This window comes from Mus caroli, unplaced genomic scaffold (assembly GCF_978045245.1).
Source record: "Mus caroli unplaced genomic scaffold, Mus_caroli_1 scaffold_1, whole genome shotgun sequence".
In the NCBI taxonomy this organism is placed as follows: domain Eukaryota; kingdom Metazoa; phylum Chordata; class Mammalia; order Rodentia; family Muridae; genus Mus; species Mus caroli.
Window position 1 is genome coordinate 31,380,953 of NW_028227256.1, and position 21,002 is coordinate 31,401,954.

Below are 21,002 nucleotides of genomic sequence, written 5' to 3' on the forward strand. Positions count from 1 at the left end.
CAAGGTACAGAACATTCCTGCCCCCATTGACCAGCAACCAACCAGACTGGTTTTACCTAGATGAGCAGATTTCTGCCTCAGTTTGCTTTCAGCGGCTGTAACAAGCACCACGACCATGCCAAGCAATTTGAGGCGGAAAGGGCATATTGGGAGAAATGACAGTGGGTTATAATGGGAAGTACATGTTACATACTTTATTTTTTTTTTAAGGGGTTTTCCTTTTTTGTGTTTTTTTTTTAAGATTTATTTATTTATTATATGTAAGTACACTGTAGCTGTCTTCAGACACATCAGAAGAGGGCGTCGGATCCCATTACAGATGGTTGTGTGCCACCATGTGGCTGCTGGGATTTGAACTCAGGACCTCCAGAAGAGCAGTCAGTGCTCTTAACCACTGAGCCATCTCTCCAGCCCCGTTACATACTTTCTTATTCCACAAGGAAAAAAAACAAACAAACCAGGGAACAGTTACAGTCACATCGAAGCAAAACCCAAGGCCAGCAGTGTTGGTCAAATTTTGCAGCTCAATGTTTGATACCCGGTATTCATTCACAACCTTCTGCCTGTGGCAGTTTGAAAGAAAATGATTCCCATTGGCTCATATATTTAAATTTTTGACTCCCAGTTGGTGGACTGCTTAGGAAGTGTTAGATGGTGTGTCCTTGTTGGAGGAGGTGTGTTGGGTGGGCTTTGAGGTCTCAAAAGCCCATGCCAGGCCCACTCTTGCCTTCTCTGTTTGCTGCTTGAGGATATGTAAGCTCTCAGCCGCTGCTCCAGCACCATGCCTGTCTGCCTGTGGCCATGCCCCATGCCATAATGGTTATAGACTCACGACCTGAAACCGTAAGCCATCCCTGCAATAAACGCTTTCTCTTAGAAACCGCTTCTGTCATGGTGTCTCTTCACAGCAATAGAGGGATAACTAAGACACAGCCCCATGTCTTTGTCTCTGGTATCTGCAGCATACACAGCTTGTCTAGTAAGCTCAGGCTGGCTCCTCTCTCTTGCAGTCCTTCACCGATGCTCCGGAGCCTCCAAAATGCAGGGGTCTCCACGGCAAGTAAGAAGGCTGTACCTATACCAATGGCCTCTCTTCAGAGTGACTACCACTCAGTCACACAGTGCCAAGTCTCAGCTGCTCTTCCTGACTGCCTCAGGCCTACAAACCCAATTCCATGTAGGAGGCTTTTACACATTATCAAATCCAGCTAAGAGCTCGAGATATAGCCTTGCCTCCAGCCCAGGCCACAGCTTCTATATGCTGACCCAGAGGAAGGAATTTCCAGCTTTCGTCTCAGTGACACTGGCCTCTTATTAATTGCAGCCGCTATTTCAGCATCCGTTATTCCAGTAGAACAAAGGTCTCACTTCCAGATTCTTAATTCTAATTTACCACACAAATGGAACTGTGAGAAAGGCACTCAAACTTCCCTCAGAAACATTATAAGCCAGTCTCTATCATCTTATTTTCCAAGGTCCTAAAGAACAGTTCATTAACACTTAAGGGCTTTTCTTTTTGTTTTTTGTTTGTTTGTTTGTTTTTGGTTTTTCGAGACAGGCTTTCTCTGTATAGCCCTGGCTGTCCTGGACCAGGCTGTAGACCAGGCTGGCCTCGAACTCAGAAATCTACTTGCCTGTGCCTCCTGAGTGCTGGGATTAAAGGCGTGCACTACCACGCCACCAAGCCCAGCTTTTTTTTTTTTTTTTTTTTTTTTTGACTGATGTGATGATTGATGTGGGAGGACCCGAACTCACTGTGGGTAGGATTTACCCTGGGCTGATGGTCCTGAGTGATGTATGAAAACAGGCTGAGCAAACCAGTGAGAAGCAAGCACTCCTGGTCTCTGGCCCAGTTCCTGCCTACCAGGTTCCTGCCATGAGTTCCTGGTGTGACTTCCTTTGATGGTAGACTATGATTTTGGAAGTACAAGGGACATAAATCCTCTCCTCCCCAAGTTGCTCTGGGTCATGATGATCACAGCAATAGAAACCATAACAAAGAGAAGACGGAGTTTATTTGGCTTTCAGGTCACAGTCGGTCACTGAGAGAAGCCACCTAAGGAATTCAAGTCAGAACCTGGAGGCAGGAACTGAAGCAGAGCCCTCTGAGGAATGCTGCAGTACTGGCTTGCTTCCTCCTACTTGGGTACAAATGATATTTTATTCAGACAGCTTGCTTGTACCGGTCAGGACCACTTGCCTGGGGTAGCACCACCCACAAGTGCCAACATCAGTTAGCAATTTAAAATATACATCTATACATACATTCATGCCCACAGGCCAGTCTGATGGAACAGAGGCAATTCTTCATGTAAGGTTCCCTCTTCTTCAGGTGTGTCAAGTTGATAACCAATATTAGCCATCACAGATAGGCGGGAATCCTGAAAAAAACAGACGCACATCTGGACTGCCAGACAGTTGGATATATTTGGGGCCAGATAAGAAGATAGACATTTATACAGATCAGTGGTCCCAGATAAATACAGCCACCCCCTTCCTTGCTGACTAAGGTTAATTCCAGCCAACAGAAGACAGACCATGTCCACCAAGTAAATTACCCCAGTGGAGACCCACCCCACCCACCCACCCACTCAACCTTCATATGGGCAGATTTACTTATTAGCCAAACTTGAGCCTATGAGAAAGATCCCCTTAGTAAGATCCCATCTTTTGGAGAAATAGACACCACTAGGTTTTCATCCCTGGCTTAGACAGATCTCCAGCTACCAAAGTAGAGATTTCTCAGGCACTGCTCAGCTCTCCTGTCCCCTGCACATTACCATAGCTGACCCCTTGACCTCTCAGAGCTGCCGCTGCTCCTGGGTACTGGAATGGTCTCCAGTAACCACTGCCCACCAGTGACATCTACTGGTGCTACATAGGGGCCTGCCACGATCTCTTGGTGACACCCTTCCATCTGCTCCGGAGGCTCTTGGCTTAAGATGACTGCCATTGGTCATCTCAGAGATTCAGCTTCTGCGGACTCCACCATTGTCACACAGATCACAGACCTTCTGTGTACCACCTCCCTGGGTCGCCATCAACCCCTCCCAGCCCATCCACCAGGCATTCACAATCCCTCTGGCATTTATTCATGGCCATCTTTTGCTTCTTTGGGAACCGATACTCCAAGTCCCCACAGCCACTCACGACTTTATTGCCCTTCACCCTGCTCCTGAGGATGCTGACTCCTTAACTGCTGTTAGTAACATTCACTGACCTCCAATGAACTCAGCAATTACTGTCCATCCTCAGTCATTCCTGCTGACCCTCTTAGAACACACAGGTGTGAACAGTGACTCCCCAAGAACTTATAATAAGTAGGTTAGAGTCCCCCCACTTTTGAAAACTCAAAACAATGTATTTCTTCATATACACATATACATAATGTATTTTGGCTATATCCTCTCATTTTCTACTCTCATTCTTCTTCCTGCAGATCCCCCTCTTCACAAGCTCCTCTCCTACTTTCATGTCTTTGGTGTGTGTTTGCCCCATTGCATTTAACTGAGCTTGCCTGAGTAGGTTGAACAGGCATGGCGGGGGGGGGGGGGCGTCATTTATCTGAATGAGGGAAACCAGTGGGTGTAGCACTAAGGAGTATGCCTCCCTTCCATAGCTATTAACTGTCTGTAGCTTCTCAGGGAGGCATGAGGCCCCCTGTGCCCAACTTACTGATGATGGAACTTGGGTGGGCCCAGTGTTAGAAGAGCACACCTGCAACTGCTAGGTCACATTTAGGAGACAATGTTTCATGGCACTCCCAACCCTCTGCAACGTTACCTGAGCTTCGGAGAGTGGATACAGATGTCCCTTTTAGGGCTGAACACTTAACTCACCCTCAGTACTTGAACCAGTTTGATATTACTCTCACCTCCCAATATTAAAGCAAGGTCCAGCAAGCTAGCGTCTACAAACCACATTTTTAAAAAATTGCGACCAAATCCAATGATTGGTGTCAATGTGGTTTCTAAAACTTTTAAAATTTTTATTTGGCTGGTTGGTGGTAGCACATGCCTTTAATCCCAGCAACTCTCAAGGTAGAGACAGGTGGATCTCTGTGACTTTAAAGCCAGTCTGATCTACAGAACTAGTTCTAGGTCAGCCAAGGCTACACAAAGAAACCCTGTCTCAGAGAAAGAAAATTTATTTTTATGTATCTGCCAGTATATCTGCGCCATGTGCAAGCCTGGTGCTTGTGGAGGCCAAAAGAGGGCATTGGGTCCCCTGGAACTCAAGTTTCTGGTGTTTGCAAGCCATTGTGTGGGTGCTGGGACTCAAACCTCAGTCCTCTGGAAGAGCAGTCAGTGCTTTTAACTGCTGAGCCATCGCTCCAGCCCTCCTAACATTTTTTTTAAATTATATTTACTTGAGTGCTTCTGCATATGGCATAAGGAGGTCAGAGGACAATGTATGGAAGTTTTTTTTTTTTTTTCCACCATGTGTGTCAGGGGATGGAGCCCTTATTGATAGGTGTGGCAGCAAGGCCTTTACCCGTTGAGCCATCTTACTGTCATCTTCCCCATTTCAGTGAAAAAGTTTTCATACTATCACCCTCATGCTATCTGGCTGTTTTGCATTGTCACCACTGGCAGACCCACAGTGACGTAAGACAGAGATCTAGCGATAAAACCCAATAAAATCTTGTCTGGCTTTTAAAGATGCTATCCATTCCTTCATTTAAACACTGTGATAACCAAGTTGACAGCCTTTTACCAATGATCCCACTCATCTTCCAGTGACTTAAAGCACTTCTTTTTTTAGTTTTTTCGAGACAGGATTTCTCTGTATAGCCCTGGGTGTCCTGGAACTCACTCTGTGGACCAGGCTGGCCTCAAACTCAGAAATCCGCCAGAAATCCGCCTGCCTCTGCCTCCCAAGTGCTGGGGTTAAAGGCAGTGTGCCACCACTGGCCAGCATGCTTAAAGCACTTTCAATCTGCCTTAGCCCTACTTTTGCACACGACCCCAAACGGATCTCCTCAGAGTCCTCCCTCAACAGAGAGTTGGCAATGCTTGAAATTCTTTGGTTCCCCTGTGGGTGGTCTGCTGAAGTCTGTTTTGGAAGGTCCCCCCTTTTATTTTCTTTTGTGTGTAGGGGGATACACCCTCACTATAGAGCCTGTGTTGTTGTCCAAGGACAACACTCTGGAGTCGATTTTCTCCTTCCACCATGTGGGTCTAGGTATCAAAGTCAGGTTGTCATGTTTAGGGGCGAGGCATTTACCCACTGAACATTCCACCGTCATTAAAACATTTTCCCTCCCTTTCCCTCTCTTCCTTCCTTCCTTCCTTCCTTCCTTCCTTCCTTCCTTCCTTCCTTTCTTTCTCTCTCTCTCTCTCTCTCTCTCTCTCTCTTTCTTTCTTTCTTTCTTTTTCTTCCTTCCTTCTTTCCTTCCTTCCTTCCTTCCTTCCTTCCTTCCTTCCTTCCTTCCTTTTTTACTTTGAGACAGGATTTCATCACAAACTAACGTCAAATTCACAATGTAAGCTAGGGTGACCTTGACTTTCTGATTTTTCTTGCCTCCACCTTCTGAATGCTGGGACAGGCACTCTACCAATTCAGCTACAGACCTTGGCACGGCCTCTTCTCCAGTCTTTAGTCTCCAGGACCCCAGGAGCTTCAGCATAGATCTTCTTCAAACTCCTGAAGGGGAACGGAGTGAGTGTTGAGACCAGTTTTCCTCCCAATGCCTCTCTATTCTCTCCCTCCCTGAGGGGTATGGGTTAAGAGCCACAAGTTAGGACTGAATTCTGGTGTCCCCGCTTTTCCAGCAGGTTCCAGAAGTGAAATCACATGCCCTACCCCCAGAAATAGGCCTTTTCCCAAAGCAAAGTGCAGAGAATATATTTATTCGAAGTCTGCCATTCCCCGACCTCCCTCATATTCCGCTGTCGCCCGACTATGAACCTCAGCGCTCGCAGGCTGTGTGGCGTTGCCACTCATCAGGACTCCGGAGCAACCTTGGGAACCCGGCCTGCGAGATTGAGAACGCGGCCATCCCCCTCGAAAGGCCCATGGGACTGAGCGTTCCGTGCGGACTCCACCAGCTTCACCGCAGCCGAAGCACCCGAGGCTCCAGTGGAGAATTGCGGGACCCGCAGCTACTTGGACCGCCAGTTCGGTTGCGGTGGCAGCCAGCACCTGTGGGCGGGACGAACGGAGTGAACTCCTAGTGCCATTGGCCGAGGGGCCTGCCAATTACCGGTCTTCATTGGCTGCTGGAATGGAGGCCCCGCCTCGCAGTGGCTAAATTCTCGGAGTCGGAGCACTCCTTGTGGAGACCTCACGAGCGGGTCGCGACATGAGTCGCCATACGGACTTGGTGAGGAGCTTCTTGGAGCAGCTGGAGGCCCGGGACTACCGGGAGGGGGCAATCCTCGCTCGTGAGTTCAGCGTGAGTGACACTCCAGCCATCAAGCTTCGCAGCCAGGCGCTCCCCACGGCTGTCCACCTGTGCAATATGAAAGCTCTGCCTTTTCCTCTCAGCTCCCGGGGCGTCTCCTCCCTGCTGCTCTCCGCTTTCCTCTTCCCGCACTTCTCTCACCCTGACTCTCCCAGCCTTCCGCACTTTACCCGCAGGTGCCCGGAGGGTGAAGACGGCTACTGTCTAGGAGGAGCCAGACACACTCAGGTGTCGGTGTCGAGCTCCGGGTGCAATCTTCTCCCTAGCGGGGCCGGCTTCCGCCGGGGAGGGAGGCAGCACACCTGCGCTGGACTCCAGTCCCCAACCCGGGCCACTCCTGGGTCACCTTGTAATCCCAGGGAGGAAGTGGTTTGGGGCAGCAGAAAGAGGAACAAGGAAACTTGTCGCCTAGCCTAGGTTTCGCGTTTCCAGTCTATCCTAGGGCTTTTCAGAACTGTGGCCCTGGGAGATCTGACCTCATTTTCACCTGTTTTGAATTGTGAATGCTAAAAGACAAGCGGGTTTGAAAATTAGGTGGTTTGGGTAGATGCACCTAGCACGAGTTGGGTATTCACTGGCTATATTAACTGTATGCACCTGCCTTTAATATGGTTTACAAAGGTTGTAAACGTTACCTCGGACCAATCAAGCTTGTGAGAGATACTGCCACTCAACTGCCATGGCACACAACACATAATGACGTATTTTAAATAGAGTGACGTGATCCAAATACGTAATACACTATCTCAAACTTAGAAATATAAATGATAAAGATATAAAAATTAGTGTGACATTGCAGCCTGGCATGGTGACATATGCTTGTTAATTCTAGCAGTTGGTAGCCTAAAACTGGGGGGATAACCATGAGTTCAAGGCCAGCCTGAGTTACATAATTTTGTGACCACTCTGGAATACTCTGGAGATTGTTTCAAAGAATGAAAAAGATAGTTTACACAGGCCAATATGTAAACCAGTAACAGTGAAACTCTGGTGGTGCATGCCTTTAATCCTAGCACTTGGAAGCAGGGACAGTAAGATTGCTGTAAGTCTGAGGTCAGTCTAGTCTACACAGTGAACTCCAGGACAGCCAGGGCTATGTAGGAAGACATTGTCTCAAAAACAATCAAAAAACAAACAAACAAACAAATAACCCCAACTAACTAAATAAGCAAAACAAACAAAAACCCAACAAACCAACCACAATACCACAACAGATACAACAAACATTAATAAGAACAAAATTTACAGCAGGGTGATGGTGGCACACACCTTTGATTTCAGAACTTGGGAAGCAGAGCCAGGTGAATCTCTGAGTTCAAGTCTAGCCTGGTCTGCAAAGTGAGTTCCAGGACAGCCAGGGCTACACGGAGAAACCCTGTCTCGAAAACCAAAAACCAAACCAAACCAAACCAAAAAAACCAAACCAAGCAAGCAAACGAACAAACAAAAACCCCAAACCAAATTTATTAAGTTAATAAGTAAATATACACACAAGCATATGGATAGGTTAAATGTGAGTCTAGATAATTTGCATATGTAAATGCTATAACAGAAGAACTATTAGCATAAAGTATAAATTTTATAAGCAAAAAGATATGCATAAACATGCACGTGGTGCATCTTTCAGGTTGAAGAAAACAGTTTTGAGGGCTCCATGCAGAATCTTGCACTCAGTCACTCCAGGGCTTTGATTTTCTACCTCCGTAATCAAAACACCCACTGTAGGAAGAAGGTGTCTCTGGGGGCTGGAATAACCTGACCAACATAAGTAAACCACTTTGGAATGGTGGCCCAAACACAATGCCAGTCATTGCAATTATGAACACCCGATAAGAGTGGTACTCTTCACCAGTTATAATAATGCACCAGCTATAAAGCACCCATAGCATCTTCTTACATGTTATATGTTAGACCTCATATCTATAGCATATTATCATGCTGTTTCTTGTTTAAAGTATTTTTAATTTTTATTTGGCACATGTAGGTATATGTGTATGTATGCATGTGTGTATATACATACTCTCAGAGGCTGGAAGAGGTTATTGAATCCCTGAAGCTGGAGGTACCAGCACTTGTGATCTGGCAAGTGCTAGTGCCAGGAACCAGACTTGGTTCTCTACAAGAGCAGAAAGCACTCCTAACCACTTAGCCATCTTTTCTAAGCCCTATTATTTTTTTGAGACAGGGTCTTGAGACAGGTTCAGGCCGGTCTTGAATTCACTATGTAGCCAAGGATGACTTTGAACTTGTTTAAATTATATGTGTGCACACATGTTTTAGGGGAACTGTGGACAACCATGAGAGCTACTTTTACCCTTCTATCTTACCTTGGGGTGAAAGTCAGGTTATCTGGCTTGGTGGCAAGCACCTCTACCCACTGATGCATCTCCCTGGCCCCAGTTTAATTTGTTTTGGGGGTGGGGGTCTTATTCATGCCACAGCACCTATGTAGAGTCAGAGGACAATTTTCTGGTGCCGGGTCTCACTCCTTATGGCGTGGGATATAGGGGTTGAGTAGAAAATCTTCAGGCCTGTGCAGAAAGTGCTTATTGTAAGCACCGAACAATCTTTTGGGTCTAAATGATGCATATTTTATTATGATTTACAGTACATTTATTATGATTTACAGTACACATACATGATTGAATGTGCAGATCTGAGAGGTCTGGATTCAACCTTTATTGGGGTACCTCCTTGTGGGGCCTTTGGCAAGTTACTCGACCACTACCTACATCAACGTTCATCTGCACAATGGGGAGAGTGGATAGCCCCCCACTTGGGATGTCTAAATCCCCTAGCACGGAGCCTGACTTTCACCTGCTGTTCTAGATATTATTACACAGATGCTAGTACGGATGGGTCTCACTCTGTTCTTTCTGCTCATGGTGCCTTCCACTAGGACATTAAGGCCCGCTCAGTGGCCTGGAAGTCTGAAGGTGTGTGTTCCACTAAAGCCGGCAGTCGGCGTGGGAACACGAACAAGAACCGCTACAAAGATGTGGTAGCATGTAAGTCAGTGGGTATCTTGAGGGAATCGGTGCCACTTGCACAAATGCTGGGTGGCAGTGCCCATTTGGCCGCACCCACCCACAGCCAGCCCCTCCCACTCTTCGTTCCTCACCTCAAACCCCGCCCCCCGCCACTCCCCAAAGCATGCTATTGCTTGTGCTTGAGGTAGCTGCATTACTCCCTGAAGCCACAAGGGGGCAGAGCTCCACTAGTGTGCTGTCACCCTGCTTGCTTTTGCCTGGGAGGGCGGCAGTGACTTGACACCCACCCCTCCACATGTCCCACCCTCTCCCAGATGATGAGACAAGAGTCATCCTTTCCCTGCTCCAAGAGGAGGGACATGGAGATTACATCAATGCCAACTTCATCCGGGTCAGGCTAGTGATCAGGGGAGGGGTGGCTTTGGGGTGGGTTGGGACAGGCTTCAGAATCTCGTTAATGAATGGGCCTTTCCCAGGGCACAGATGGAAGCCAGGCCTACATTGCGACACAAGGACCCCTGCCTCACACTCTGTTGGACTTCTGGCGCCTGGTTTGGGAGTTTGGGGTCAAGGTCAGCTTTGCGGGACAGAGAGAGAGGGGCATGGTTCTGAGTCCCTGTCCTTCCGATTTCTCCTTACTCAGTGGCCTCCGTCTTCCTTACCTTTTGTCTAGGTAATCCTGATGGCCTGTCAAGAGACAGAAAATGGACGGGTATGTATCCTCAGCCTCCTAGAATGCAAAGAAGGCTTGTGCAGGGAGGAGGGGAGGCTTGGAGTCTCCTTCTTGTCCCTAGAACCAGAGTTCAGTCCCTGCCTGACTCCACTGCAGGTCTGCAAAAGCCACTGGTCCTAATTTTGCCTTGATCTTTTTCCTTTTGATCATGGGGTTGTCCCCACAGTACTGGCAGCCCGGGATTTCCATCAGCCCACATCATGTACTGAAGAGTCTCCACCCTGGTCTCTCTATACCCTTGCCTGCTTCTTATACTCCCCTCTGCGGATGCTGGGCTTGGCTATTCTCGGATGAGCCAGAGAAGGCTCTGCTTTGGGGATGTCCTCTGCCATGGGTTTTACCATTGCCCATTCTGTTACCTGGACCTTCACGTGGTGTCACACCCCCACATGCCCACCTCTAACTCTTTCCTGTGTCTTACCATTTTCCTTCATAGTTCTTGTCTACCTCAACACATGGGATAATTCTAAATGGGAAATGTACGTCACAGTAGTATGACGACCCTCCACAAGCTATTATTTTTACCTTTGACTATCTTCTTACTGGGATACAATTCTCCCATTTAGCCAGGCATGCCAGCTCCCTCATGTATGTACTTCAAGTTCTTAGGAGGCTAAAGTAAGAGCATCAAAACTTTGAGGCTGCTGGGCGGTGGTGGTGCACGCCTTTAATCCCAGCACTTGGGAGGCAGAAGCAGGCGGATTTCTGAGTTCCAGGCCAGCCTGGTCTACAAAGTGAGTTCCAGGACAGCCAGGGCTATACAGAGAAACCCTGTCTCGAAAAACCAACCAACCAAACAAACAAAAAAACCTTGAGGCCAGCCTGGGCAACTCAGGGAGACCATCTACACGTTCACCACCCCGTTAGCAGTCCCAGCCCATGTTTAGAGTCACAGGCAACCCCTAGTCCCCTAGTCTCCTTTTGATGCCAGCAGATTTGCCTACTCGGCATCTTTAACATGAAATGGAATTGTGCGGCACGTGCCTTCCACGACTGGCGTCTTCCTCTTTGTGTTCTCGGTTCTTGCATCCTGAAGCATGGCCCTAGTGTACTTCTTCTGATTGCTGAATAGCACCTTGAACGTACCACCTACATCTCACTCCTCCTCTGAGCAGTTTGTAGATGCTGGATTGCTTCTCTGAATCACACCTCTGTGAACTTTCGTACGCAAGCCTTTGTGTGGACATGAACTTAGAGTTTGCACTAGGTGGAATTGCTAGGTCATAGAGGAACTCTAATTTTAACTCTAGTTTAAGGAAGTGACAGGCCATTTTCCAGAGTAGCTGTGTCAAGTTACATTTCCATCCACAGTACACAACTCATCTCCTTACATTCTCGCCAACAGTTCTAATTCCTTCTCATTTTGAAAACCTTCTACTTACTGTGTATAGGGGCATGTGCATGTGTGCACATGCGTGCCATGGAATAGGGCAGAGATCAGAGACAAATTTGGGAAGTGGATGTCTCTTTCAACCATGTGGGTCCCTGGGATTGACTTGGCAACAAGTGTCTTTACCTATGAGCCATTCTGCCTGTTACCCCTGTTCCCTGCCCCCCTACCCCCATTATAGCCATTGTTGGAAATATGAGGGAATCTCTAACTGGGTCTTGTAAACCTTGTGGTAAAATATAATTAAACATAAAAATCGCCATGTAAGGGACTGAAAGATGTCTCTGGAGGTTAAGAGCACTTGTTACTCTGTAGAGGACCTGAACTCCTAGGCAGTACCTGCATCAAGTAGCTTATAATTGCCTATAACTCCAGCCCCAAAGGGATATGATGCCCTCTTCTGGCCTCCTTGGGCACCCAAACACATTTAACTTTCATTCAAACACACACACACACACACACACACACACACACAGCATAAACTCCTCCTCCTCCTCTGGTTATCTTCTGTCCCCATTGTTGCCTGTCCTAGCTGCACCGTGTAAATGGGATTATAAAATATGTGTCCTGTTTTTGGTTCCTTTCCCTTGATGGTTTTAAGGTCTGTCCATGTTGTCATGTGCACCAGAATGTCATTCACTGTAAGACTGAATATGCCATGGCTTTGTGTCATGTTTCCTGTACCCATTCAGCTGCTGATAGACAGTTGGGCTGCTCTCCCTTTTAGACCACTGTTGGCACACACTGATAAAACAGTTTATGTTTGCTTCTGGCTTTCGTTTTCATTTGTGTGAGTCAATGCATGTCTATGTGTGGTTATGGATGTGTGTCTCTGTCTCATGCATTGGCTGGCCTGGAACTCACAGAGATCCACCTGTTTCTGCCCCGCTGCTTCTGCTGTTGCTAGGTTTAAAGACTTGTGACACTCGGCTGGCTCTTCTGTTCCTTTAAGGGTCCTCCCTGAACTCAGTCCTTGAATTTTCTCAGTTTGGCTAGAAGCTGGCAAGCCCCAGAGATCTCCCTGTCTCTGCCCACCGCTGAGCTGGGGCTACAGGCATACAAAGGTGCCTAGCTTGTTATATGGGTGCTGGGATCTGTGCTCCAGTGTTCATGGTTGTGCGGCACTCTTAATTGCTGAGCGCTCTCTCTCTCGAACTGTCTATTTTTTTCAATTATTTGAATATAAATGTGCAGCCGAATTGTTTAAATTTTTTTCCCCAGTGGCTAGAACTTTGCGGCTTCTCTTGGCTAGCGGTTTTAGTCTCTCCATATGTTCAGCCACCCTTGCTATTTTGTATGCATTCATTGTGTGGTGTGCACATATTTAGAGATCAAAGGAGGATGTCATGTGTCCTGCGCTATCCACTTTCTGCTTTTTTTTCCTTGACTCGGGTGTTTCTCTTAGCCTAGAGCTAGGCTGGCAGCCATGCCCTAGAGCTCCTCCGTTCATTCTTTGCCCCTATGATGTTGGAGTTACAGGGGTATACCAGTCATCTCTCATGGGTGCTGGGTCTTTGAATTCAGATCCTCATTCTTGTTCAGCATCTGAACAAGAGCCATCTCTCTTACCCATGAGCCATCTCTCCAGGTCAACAGTTATTTCCTTCCCACTCATGGGGATGGAGAGATGGCTCAATGGTTAAAAGTGTATTCTGCTGTTGCAAAGGACCCACATTTGGTTCCTAACACCAACATCAAGTGGCTTACAAGGACTTGGAACTCCAGCTCCAGGGCACCTGACAACCCTGGCCTGTGCAGTTGCCTGCATCCACAGGCCTGTAACATCCAATTAAAAATGATAAAAATAAGTCCTTATTTGTTTGTTTGTAGATAGGGTACCTCTGTGTAGCCCTGGCTGCCCTGGAACTCACTCTGTAGACCAGGCTAGCCTCAAACTCAGAGCTCTGCCTACCTCCACCTGGCAAAAAATATATCTTAAAAAAGAAAAAAAAACCCCACTCATTTTTGTTTTGTTTTTCATGTGTTTATTTGTCTGTTTGTGTGTTTTCTCTGGACAGACATATATTCAGGTTCCATTTTAAAATTGTGTTATTGTTTTTAGTACTGAGTGGAAAGAGTTCTGGATAAAAGTACTTAGCTGGCCAGCACTAGAGAGGCAAGAGAGTTCGAGGCCAGACTGGTCTATAGATCAGGATCCAGGATAGCCAAGGCTACACTGAGAAACCCGTTTCAAAAAAACAGAAAAAAGAAACCTTGTGATGTAGCTCAGTGGTAGAGCCAGTGTTTTGAAGAAAGAAAAAAAAAACAAACAGAAAAAGAAAGAAAGATAGACAGACAGACAGACAGACAGAAAGAAAGAAAGAAAGAAATAAAGAAAGAAAGAAAGAAAGAGAGGAGGAAGAAAAAAAGGAAAGAAAGAACTGCCCAGCCTGGTAGTGCATGCCTTTGACAGGCAGAGGCAGGTAGATCTCTGTGATTTTTACACTAGCCTGGTCTACACAGCAAGTTCCAGGATAGCCAGGAATAAAATTTACAACTTTGAAATTTTATATCATATTTTTTCTACTTCTTGATGTTGTACGCTTGTTTTCATTTATGACACATGAAATAGCTTATACTGAATAATAATAAAAAATTGATAGTCCTCTGTTCTAGCGACCTTACTGAGTTTATTGGGCATGCATTCTTAAGTAGCTTCCCCATGAAAATGAGTCACGTCATATATAGAGCAAAGCTTTGTTTCTCTCTTTTCCAGCCTGCATGTTGACCCCCCCTCACCCTCTCTCCCCTCCTCCATCACTTCCTCTTCTCCTTTCCTCCCCCTTTGCTTATGGATCTTTTCCCATTCTCTGATTATCCCCATGGTAACCAGCCACATTTTGCTACATCTTTGTCAAGGACAGAGGATGCTGGGTTTTCAGTGTTGCATAGTCCAGTGCTTGATTGTGTTGACTCTGGTTAAAAAGTGTTTCAAGTGTTTTACTTTTCTAGGAAGGCAGTGGAGACTCTTCTATATATTTTATCACATGGCGCTTTCTCTTTCCCTGGCTTCTGTTTGCACAGCCTCTCTTCCCTGCAAATTCTTTGTCATGCTAAGCCATGATCCGTGCTTCTGCGGCATGGTGGAATCACTGGGTTCCTTAATGAAATGGAATCACTGGGTGTCATAAATGAAAACAAGCGTACAACATCAAGAAGTAGAAAAAATATGATATAAAATTTCAAAGTTGTAAATTTTATTCCTGGCTATCCTGGAACTTGCTGTGTAGACCAGGCTAGTGTAAAACTCACAGAGATCTACCTGCCTCCTTAGTTCCTACAGCTTAGTGACAAGGCACCACCCTGCAGAGCATGGGTCTATGATACATAGTGGTCCATGCGATTAGTTACAGTGCCAGGCCATAGGAGGATATCCTGAACTGTCTCCCCCCCCACCCCACCCCCCCACCCCACCCCCCGGCAAGATGAGAAGCTAGCTTCTGTGCTGTGCAAGTATTTATGTGATACTCTGCAGCTGGCCTCCACAAGTGGCTCTGAAGGTGACTTCCCCATTCACTCCTTGCCTTCCTCACCTTACTTTCCAGAGGAAGTGTGAACGCTACTGGGCCCGGGAGCAGGAGCCTCTACAGGCTGGGCCTTTCTGCATCACCCTGGTAAGTTGGAGCAGGGGTGGGAACAGAGATGCAGGCCTTGGGTAGTGGGGGAGATCTCAAGGAAGACATAGGGAGTGAGAAGCCTTGGGCTAGGCTTGGAAAGGTGAACCATTTTCTCATAGCTCACTCTGTGAAAAACTCAGAATGCATGTAGGGTACGTGCTGTTCCCTGGCCCTAGCAGTGTTAACTATGATTACAGTTACTGCGGTAACCAAAATGGACCTGTTCCCCTTTCTGCAATTCCTGTTTTACAGTGTTCTTTACTGGAGGAAATCCCTCCACATACAGGTACTTAGCCATTAACAAATGCAAGGAGACCATTGTGTTACAGAACAATAGGACTCTCTTATGCTCCCTGTAAAAGGATTCGTTTGTTTTGTATACTCATTCCTCTTTCCCAGTTCTCACAATAGTTTCCTTGAATGCTTTGGGAGAAATTTGGGCCAAAAAAATTTTAAAAATATCATCAGTATAGAAATTTATTTGAATTAAAAAATATGTGGCTACATTTACAGTAGCATAATACCTAAAGGACATATCATCATTGGTTGTGCAACCATTAAAAAAAATTCTTTTGAGGTTAAAAAAAAACCCCACATGTAATAAGAATGAAAAAGGAAGCAAAAATATAATAAAACATAAATATAAAAATATAAATATAAAATTTATATAAAATGTAAATTTCCCGAGGAATGGGAATCAGACACACTAAGCTTGTCCACCAGAGTCTGACCTGTAGGACGTGCCCAGCAAGGTCTCCAGTCTCAACCACTGGCTAAGCCAGGAATCCTGGGAATGCAAGACGGCACCGCAGGCCTAAGAGTTTTAAAAATGTTTTTAGTGTTTGATTTTCAATTAAGAATGCTTTACTTTCATGTGCACACCTGCCATCCCAGCTCATGAGAGGCGGATCCAGAGGAGGATCTCTGGTTTGAGGCCAGTCTGCGCTCTACAGCAAGGCTTGTCTCCAAAGCAAAACCAAACCCCAAACCTTTGCTTTCTAGAAATGTGAAGTGTGTTATTAAGATCTCTATTTCTCTTCTGTTTTCTCTGTCCCCTTCTCACATGGCGCTTAGACAAAGGAGACAACACTGAATGCAGACATCACTCTCAGGACCCTTCAGGTTACATTCCAGAAGGTATCGAAACGTTAAAAGGTGAAGGGACTCTGGCATGGGACGAGCTGTCTCTTCTCCTGTAAATGGACACTCATGATTCCAGTCCGTTCCTGTCACCCTCAGTTAGTACACAATGGACTTGCTTGTCTCTATGGTGCTGAGGGTGGAGCTCACAGCCTTGTGCATGCTATGCAAATCCTCTTAGTCTCCTTCCTTATCTGGTGGATTTAAATGGAATAAGCTTAGAACTGTAGTAGGTGATCAATAAACATGTTTTTTTCTTTTTTCTTTTTTCCACTCTCTGTTCCCGGCTCAGGAATCCCGCTCTGTGCACCAGCTACAGTATATGTCCTGGCCAGACCACGGGGTTCCCAGCAGTTCCGATCACATTCTCACCATGGTGGAGGAGGCCCGCTGCCTCCAAGGACTTGGACCTGGACCCCTCTGTGTTCACTGCAGGTTTAGGAAATTAGCTTTATGAGGATCTGGTGAGGCAGAAGGGAGAGGATGAGACAGAAAGGCAAGGGAGAACGATTGTGGCTGGGAGCCCGCCTGCTCTCTCTCTCTCTCTCTCTCTCTCTCTCTCTGTCTCTCTCTCTCTTTCTCTTTTTCTCTCTCTTTCTTTCTCGTTCTTTCTTTTTATTAAAGATTTATTTATTATATGTAAGTACACTGTAGCTGTCTTCAGACACTTTTTCTTCTCTCTCTGCCCCTCTTGCTCTAGCCCCAACCCCCCCCCCCCCCACTTGCCCCACTTGCTCTGGCCCCAAGCATAAGTACATTGAAGCTGTCTTCAGACACACCAGAAGAGGGCATCAGATCTCATTATGGATGGTTGTGAGCCACCATGTGGTTGTGGGATTTGAACTTATGACCTTCGGAAGAGCAGTCAGTTAACTGCTGAGCCATCTCACCAGCCCCAGCCTTCCCTTTCCAGTGGTAACTCTTGAGAAGCCTCTGGCCATATATTCATGATACAATGAGCTGGAATCGCTAGCTGGAATAGACTGCCTGCTGGAGAGTAAGCATAGAACTGATTGTTCACAAGTCTAAGTGAATAAAAAAGGTTTTCCTGTGCCAAAGAAATGCCTCAGTGGGCAAAGTCCTTTCTGTACACATTCTTTTTTTTTTAATTTTTTTGAGACAGGGTTTCTCTGTGTAGCCCTGGCTGTCCTGGAACTCACTTTGTAGACCAGGCTGGCCTCGAACTCAGAATCTGCCTCTGCCTCCCGAGTGCTGGGATTAAAGGCGTGCATCACCACGCTCGGCTGCTGTACACATTCTTGAGTTCAGCTCTTCATTACCCAGTCAAACCCAGGGCAGGTGGCTTGCCCCCTGTAACCCCGGTGCTGGGTGCTGGGTAGAGACAAGTGAACCCATTGAGGGGTTGCTAGTCAGCCAGGCAAGCAAATTTGTGAGCAGCCTGTTTAGTAAGAGACCCTTTCTTAAATTTAATATTGACCTTTGGTCTCCACACTCTGTCAACACACAGACACACACACACAAAGGGTGCACACTAATGTACAAAAAACCCCAAAAGTTATTTAAAGTTATAATCTAGGGATCCTGCAATTTAAGAGGTACTGATCTCCTTCAGGTCAGCTCAGAAGGGGTTGTGGTGTCTGTACAGATAGGCAGTCCTGACATCCCAGCACTTAGGAAGCTGAAGTCAGAGGCTAGCCTGGGCAACATAGCACAAGACCTGTGGGAAAAGGAGGAGGAACAGAATGGGGAAAGGGGCATTATGGGTAGGCTATGATGGCGTCTGTTCTGATTCATGATTGTCAGTGCTGGCTGCGGACGAACAGGTGTCCTGTGCGCTGTTGATTATGTGAGGCAGTTGCTGCTGACCCAGGTATGACGTCCTCTTCTCTGTGTGCAGTATGTCCCATGCCTGCCTACCAGGGTCTGGTCACACTTCCCCTCTCTATCCCAGACGATCCCTCCCAACTTCAGCCTCTTCCAAGTGGTCCTGGAGATGCGGAAACAGCGGCCTGCGGCAGTGCAGACAGAGGTATGTGCTTGCCTGTCTTCCTGTTCCTAAGGACGAGGGAGGCTTCCTTAGCTTCCCAATCTCCCCTGCTCAATGACCACTCACCCCAACAGGAGCAGTACAGGTTCCTGTACCACACAGTGGCTCAGCTATTCTCCCGCAATCTCCAGGACACCAGCCCCCAGTACCAGAACCTCAAGGAGGTACAGAGTCCCCAATTCCACCCTTTCTGCCAGCCATCAATACCTATACCCCAGTACCAGAACCTCAAGAAGGTACAGAGCCCCCAATTCCACCCTTTCTGCCAGCCATCAACACCTATACCCCTCTTGGTTACAGCAACTGACTCACTGTGAAAGGCACCTTTGCCTCCTCAGAACTCCTTCCTCCCCCTAAGCTCACCTAAGCACCCACAGTGACCTGCATCAGGGCTATGGCCTCATGACCCTCCCTGCCTGCTTCCCTGCAGAACTGTGCTCCAATCTGCAAGGAAGCCTTCTCCCTCAGGACCTCCTCAGCCCTGCCTGCCACATCCCGGCCACCAGGAGGGGTTCTCAGGTACTGGGCTCACTCTGTCCCTGGAACATCAACCTCTACAGTCTGGGTTAGCTTTTCCCTTGGTCTTCTTCCAGAAGGTAATTAAGCAAGTACATTTTTTTAGAATTTCAATCTCTCTCTCTCTCTCTCTCTCTCTCTCTCTCTCTCTCTCTCTCTCTGTGTGTGTGTGTGTGTGTGTCCTTACCTTCCACGTGTTTTGAGAAACAGTCTCACTGTGTACATCAGAGCTTCTGGGGACTCACCTGTCTCTGTCTCATTGTAGGAGGGCTGGGGTCTCAGACACTCTACCACATGCGTCCTTCCTAGTCCCACTTGCCAATCTGGCCCTGTCCCTCCTGCTGTGGGGATTCTAGGGACACGGAACCTCTGCTTTCTGCCCTCGGGTGGCCCGCCCCTTCCCTCCTTTCCTGCTCTGAAGACTGGGGCAGGCAGGAAGGAAGCCCGTAGCCTGGGCTGAGCTTGCTCCCCCCCCCCCCCTTGTGCTAAGCGCTTTCACTTCCTCTGCTTGTTGCCTGCTGCAGGAGCATCTCCGTGCCTGCGCCCCCGACCCTCCCCATGGCCGACACTTACGCTGTGGTGCAGAAGCGTGGAGCTTCGGCGGGCACAGGGCCGGGGCCGCGGGCGCCCAACAGCACGGACACCCCGATCTACAGCCAGGTGGCTCCACGTGCCCAGCGGCCGGTGGCACACACGGAGGACGCACAGGGGACAACGGCACTGGGCCGAGGTGAGTTGAGGCCCTCCGCGGGTGTGGAGCTGAGGGCGAGTACCTATTCGCATCTTCCCTGCTCTCCTAAGGCTCGGGAGGGTCTAAGCACCGCTCGGAGGTCAGCCCCAGATCCAGCATGGCCACGCCCCTAGGCTACTAAACGTCGGGGTTCAAGCCCCAAAATGAGCCCCAGGTCAGGTCTCAATTGGGAGACTGGGCTGTCTAAGCCAAGGCCCCAAAGACAGACCTCCGAACTTGGACACGCCCATGGACACGCCTCCTACCGCTACCTGGGAAGGGAAATCGGTAGCTGTGCTGCTCTAGAGTCCCTGGAACTCTTAAAAGCAGCTTGAGCTGACCCGTAGGGGTTCTCCTGCCCTCAGTTCCTGCGGACCAAAACTCTTCCGGGCCTGATGCCTATGAAGAAGTAACAGATGGAGCACAGACTGGTGGGCTAGGTAAGTCAGAGCATAGGGTGCAGCTTTGGAGAGCCCCAGGACTTTGGGAGTTCGGGCTGGGGCACTGGACTCAGGTTCTCCTTCATATACCTGGATCTGGAGCGGTGTGGGTTTGGAGGAGGTTACCCTGTCACTCCTCAGCTTCTGCATGGAACCCTTCTTCCCTTAGGCTTCAACTTGCGCATCGGAAGGCCCAAAGGGCCCCGGGATCCTCCAGCAGAGTGGACACGGGTGTAACGAGTGCTGTGCCAGTTATAGCCTGCCACTCGGTGGTGGCTGGACTCCTGGAACCACCATACTGCTGTGCAGTGTGTTATGTATGAGTGGGACTTGTGGGCCTGATTCAAAATAAAAGTTTCTCAGGGCAGAAAAAAATAGGGGTTTTGCTCCAGTGATTCTAGCAGTCAAAGCCTGGGGCTAGGAGAGGTAAGTGGGGGGAGGTGGTGGATCTATCTATTCTGAGACAATTTAAGGAAGCAGGTCAGGAGTGGCCATCACCACCCTCCTCCCCCGTGTACACCTACCGCAGAGTGCATCCCAGACAGAGTCCTAGCTTACAGAGCCCTCAGACAGGTGCCTATCAGGATCAACAAGCTGACCTCCAGCTAGAGACGCGTCTAGATAGATCCTCACGTAAAATGAGCTAGAAAGATCTCAGGCTCGTCAGAGAAGTGCAACACCAGCCAGGTAAATAGTGTGCCATCCAGAAAGACGGAACTTCCAGCCTCGACTTTCCAAGAATGTAGATCCTCCAGAACAAACATATGCACGATGCTCCAGACCCCGATCCTGCCCCACCCCCACCCCGCCCCACTGCCACAATGTCACCAACACGGCAGGGTCTGTATGGCAGTTGTTCATCCAGTCAGTCCTGGCTATGCTTTCTCCAGGCTCTTGCGATTCCTGTCTTGAATCTGATGAAGGCTCCTACCATGAACTTGCGTATCTAGGCAAACATTAAAATGATTTTCATAGAATTCAGTGAGGAGTGAGCCAAAAACTCGGCTCAAGAGCCTTACGTGGCTTCATGGA

At 47.9% G+C, this 21,002-nt stretch overlaps 1 protein-coding gene and 1 long non-coding RNA gene across 4 annotated transcripts; one reads left to right on the plus strand and one right to left on the minus strand.

Annotated features, from left to right (window-relative positions):
- Window positions 1–275: 275 nt before the first annotated feature.
- LOC110297355 (uncharacterized) lies at window positions 276–6,157 on the minus strand. Of its 2 annotated transcripts, XR_015046844.1 has the most exons (4): window positions 5,911–6,157; window positions 5,574–5,646; window positions 2,266–2,381; window positions 276–2,141 (listed from the first exon to the last, which is right to left on the minus strand). It is a non-coding gene; the product is annotated as an uncharacterized LOC110297355 (long non-coding RNA). The 2 variants fall into 2 exon arrangements; XR_002378277.3 differs by having other exon boundaries at window positions 276–2,381.
- On the plus strand, window positions 6,134–20,332 carry Ptpn18 (protein tyrosine phosphatase non-receptor type 18). 2 transcript variants are annotated; one of them, XM_029471067.2, is made up of 15 exons: window positions 6,134–6,325; window positions 9,306–9,414; window positions 9,711–9,787; window positions 9,873–9,968; window positions 10,070–10,108; window positions 15,065–15,133; window positions 16,211–16,273; window positions 16,569–16,711; window positions 18,041–18,107; window positions 18,189–18,266; window positions 18,359–18,448; window positions 18,715–18,803; window positions 19,325–19,530; window positions 19,896–19,970; window positions 20,140–20,332. In XM_029471067.2, exons 1-15 carry the CDS (start codon window positions 6,305–6,307, stop codon window positions 20,205–20,207), a joined length of 1,290 nt encoding a protein of 429 aa, XP_029326927.1. In that variant the 5' UTR covers window positions 6,134–6,304; the 3' UTR covers window positions 20,208–20,332. The 2 variants fall into 2 exon arrangements, with proteins under 2 accessions (XP_029326927.1, XP_021024991.1); XM_021169332.3 differs by having other exon boundaries at window positions 6,135–6,397.
- Window positions 20,333–21,002: the final 670 nt, after the last annotated feature.

Bases quoted from the DNA above. Each gene is read 5' to 3' on its own strand.
- Ptpn18 (XM_021169332.3), top strand. From the start codon at position 6,305: ATGAGTCGCCATACGGACTTGGTGAGGAGCTTCTTGGAGCAGCTGGAG. The intron at 16,712-18,040 runs GTTTAGGAAATT...CATGATTGTCAG, and splicing joins CCCCTCTGTGTTCACTGCAG to TGCTGGCTGCGGACGAACAG. The intron at 18,108-18,188 runs GTATGACGTCCT...TCTCTATCCCAG, and splicing joins GGCAGTTGCTGCTGACCCAG to ACGATCCCTCCCAACTTCAG.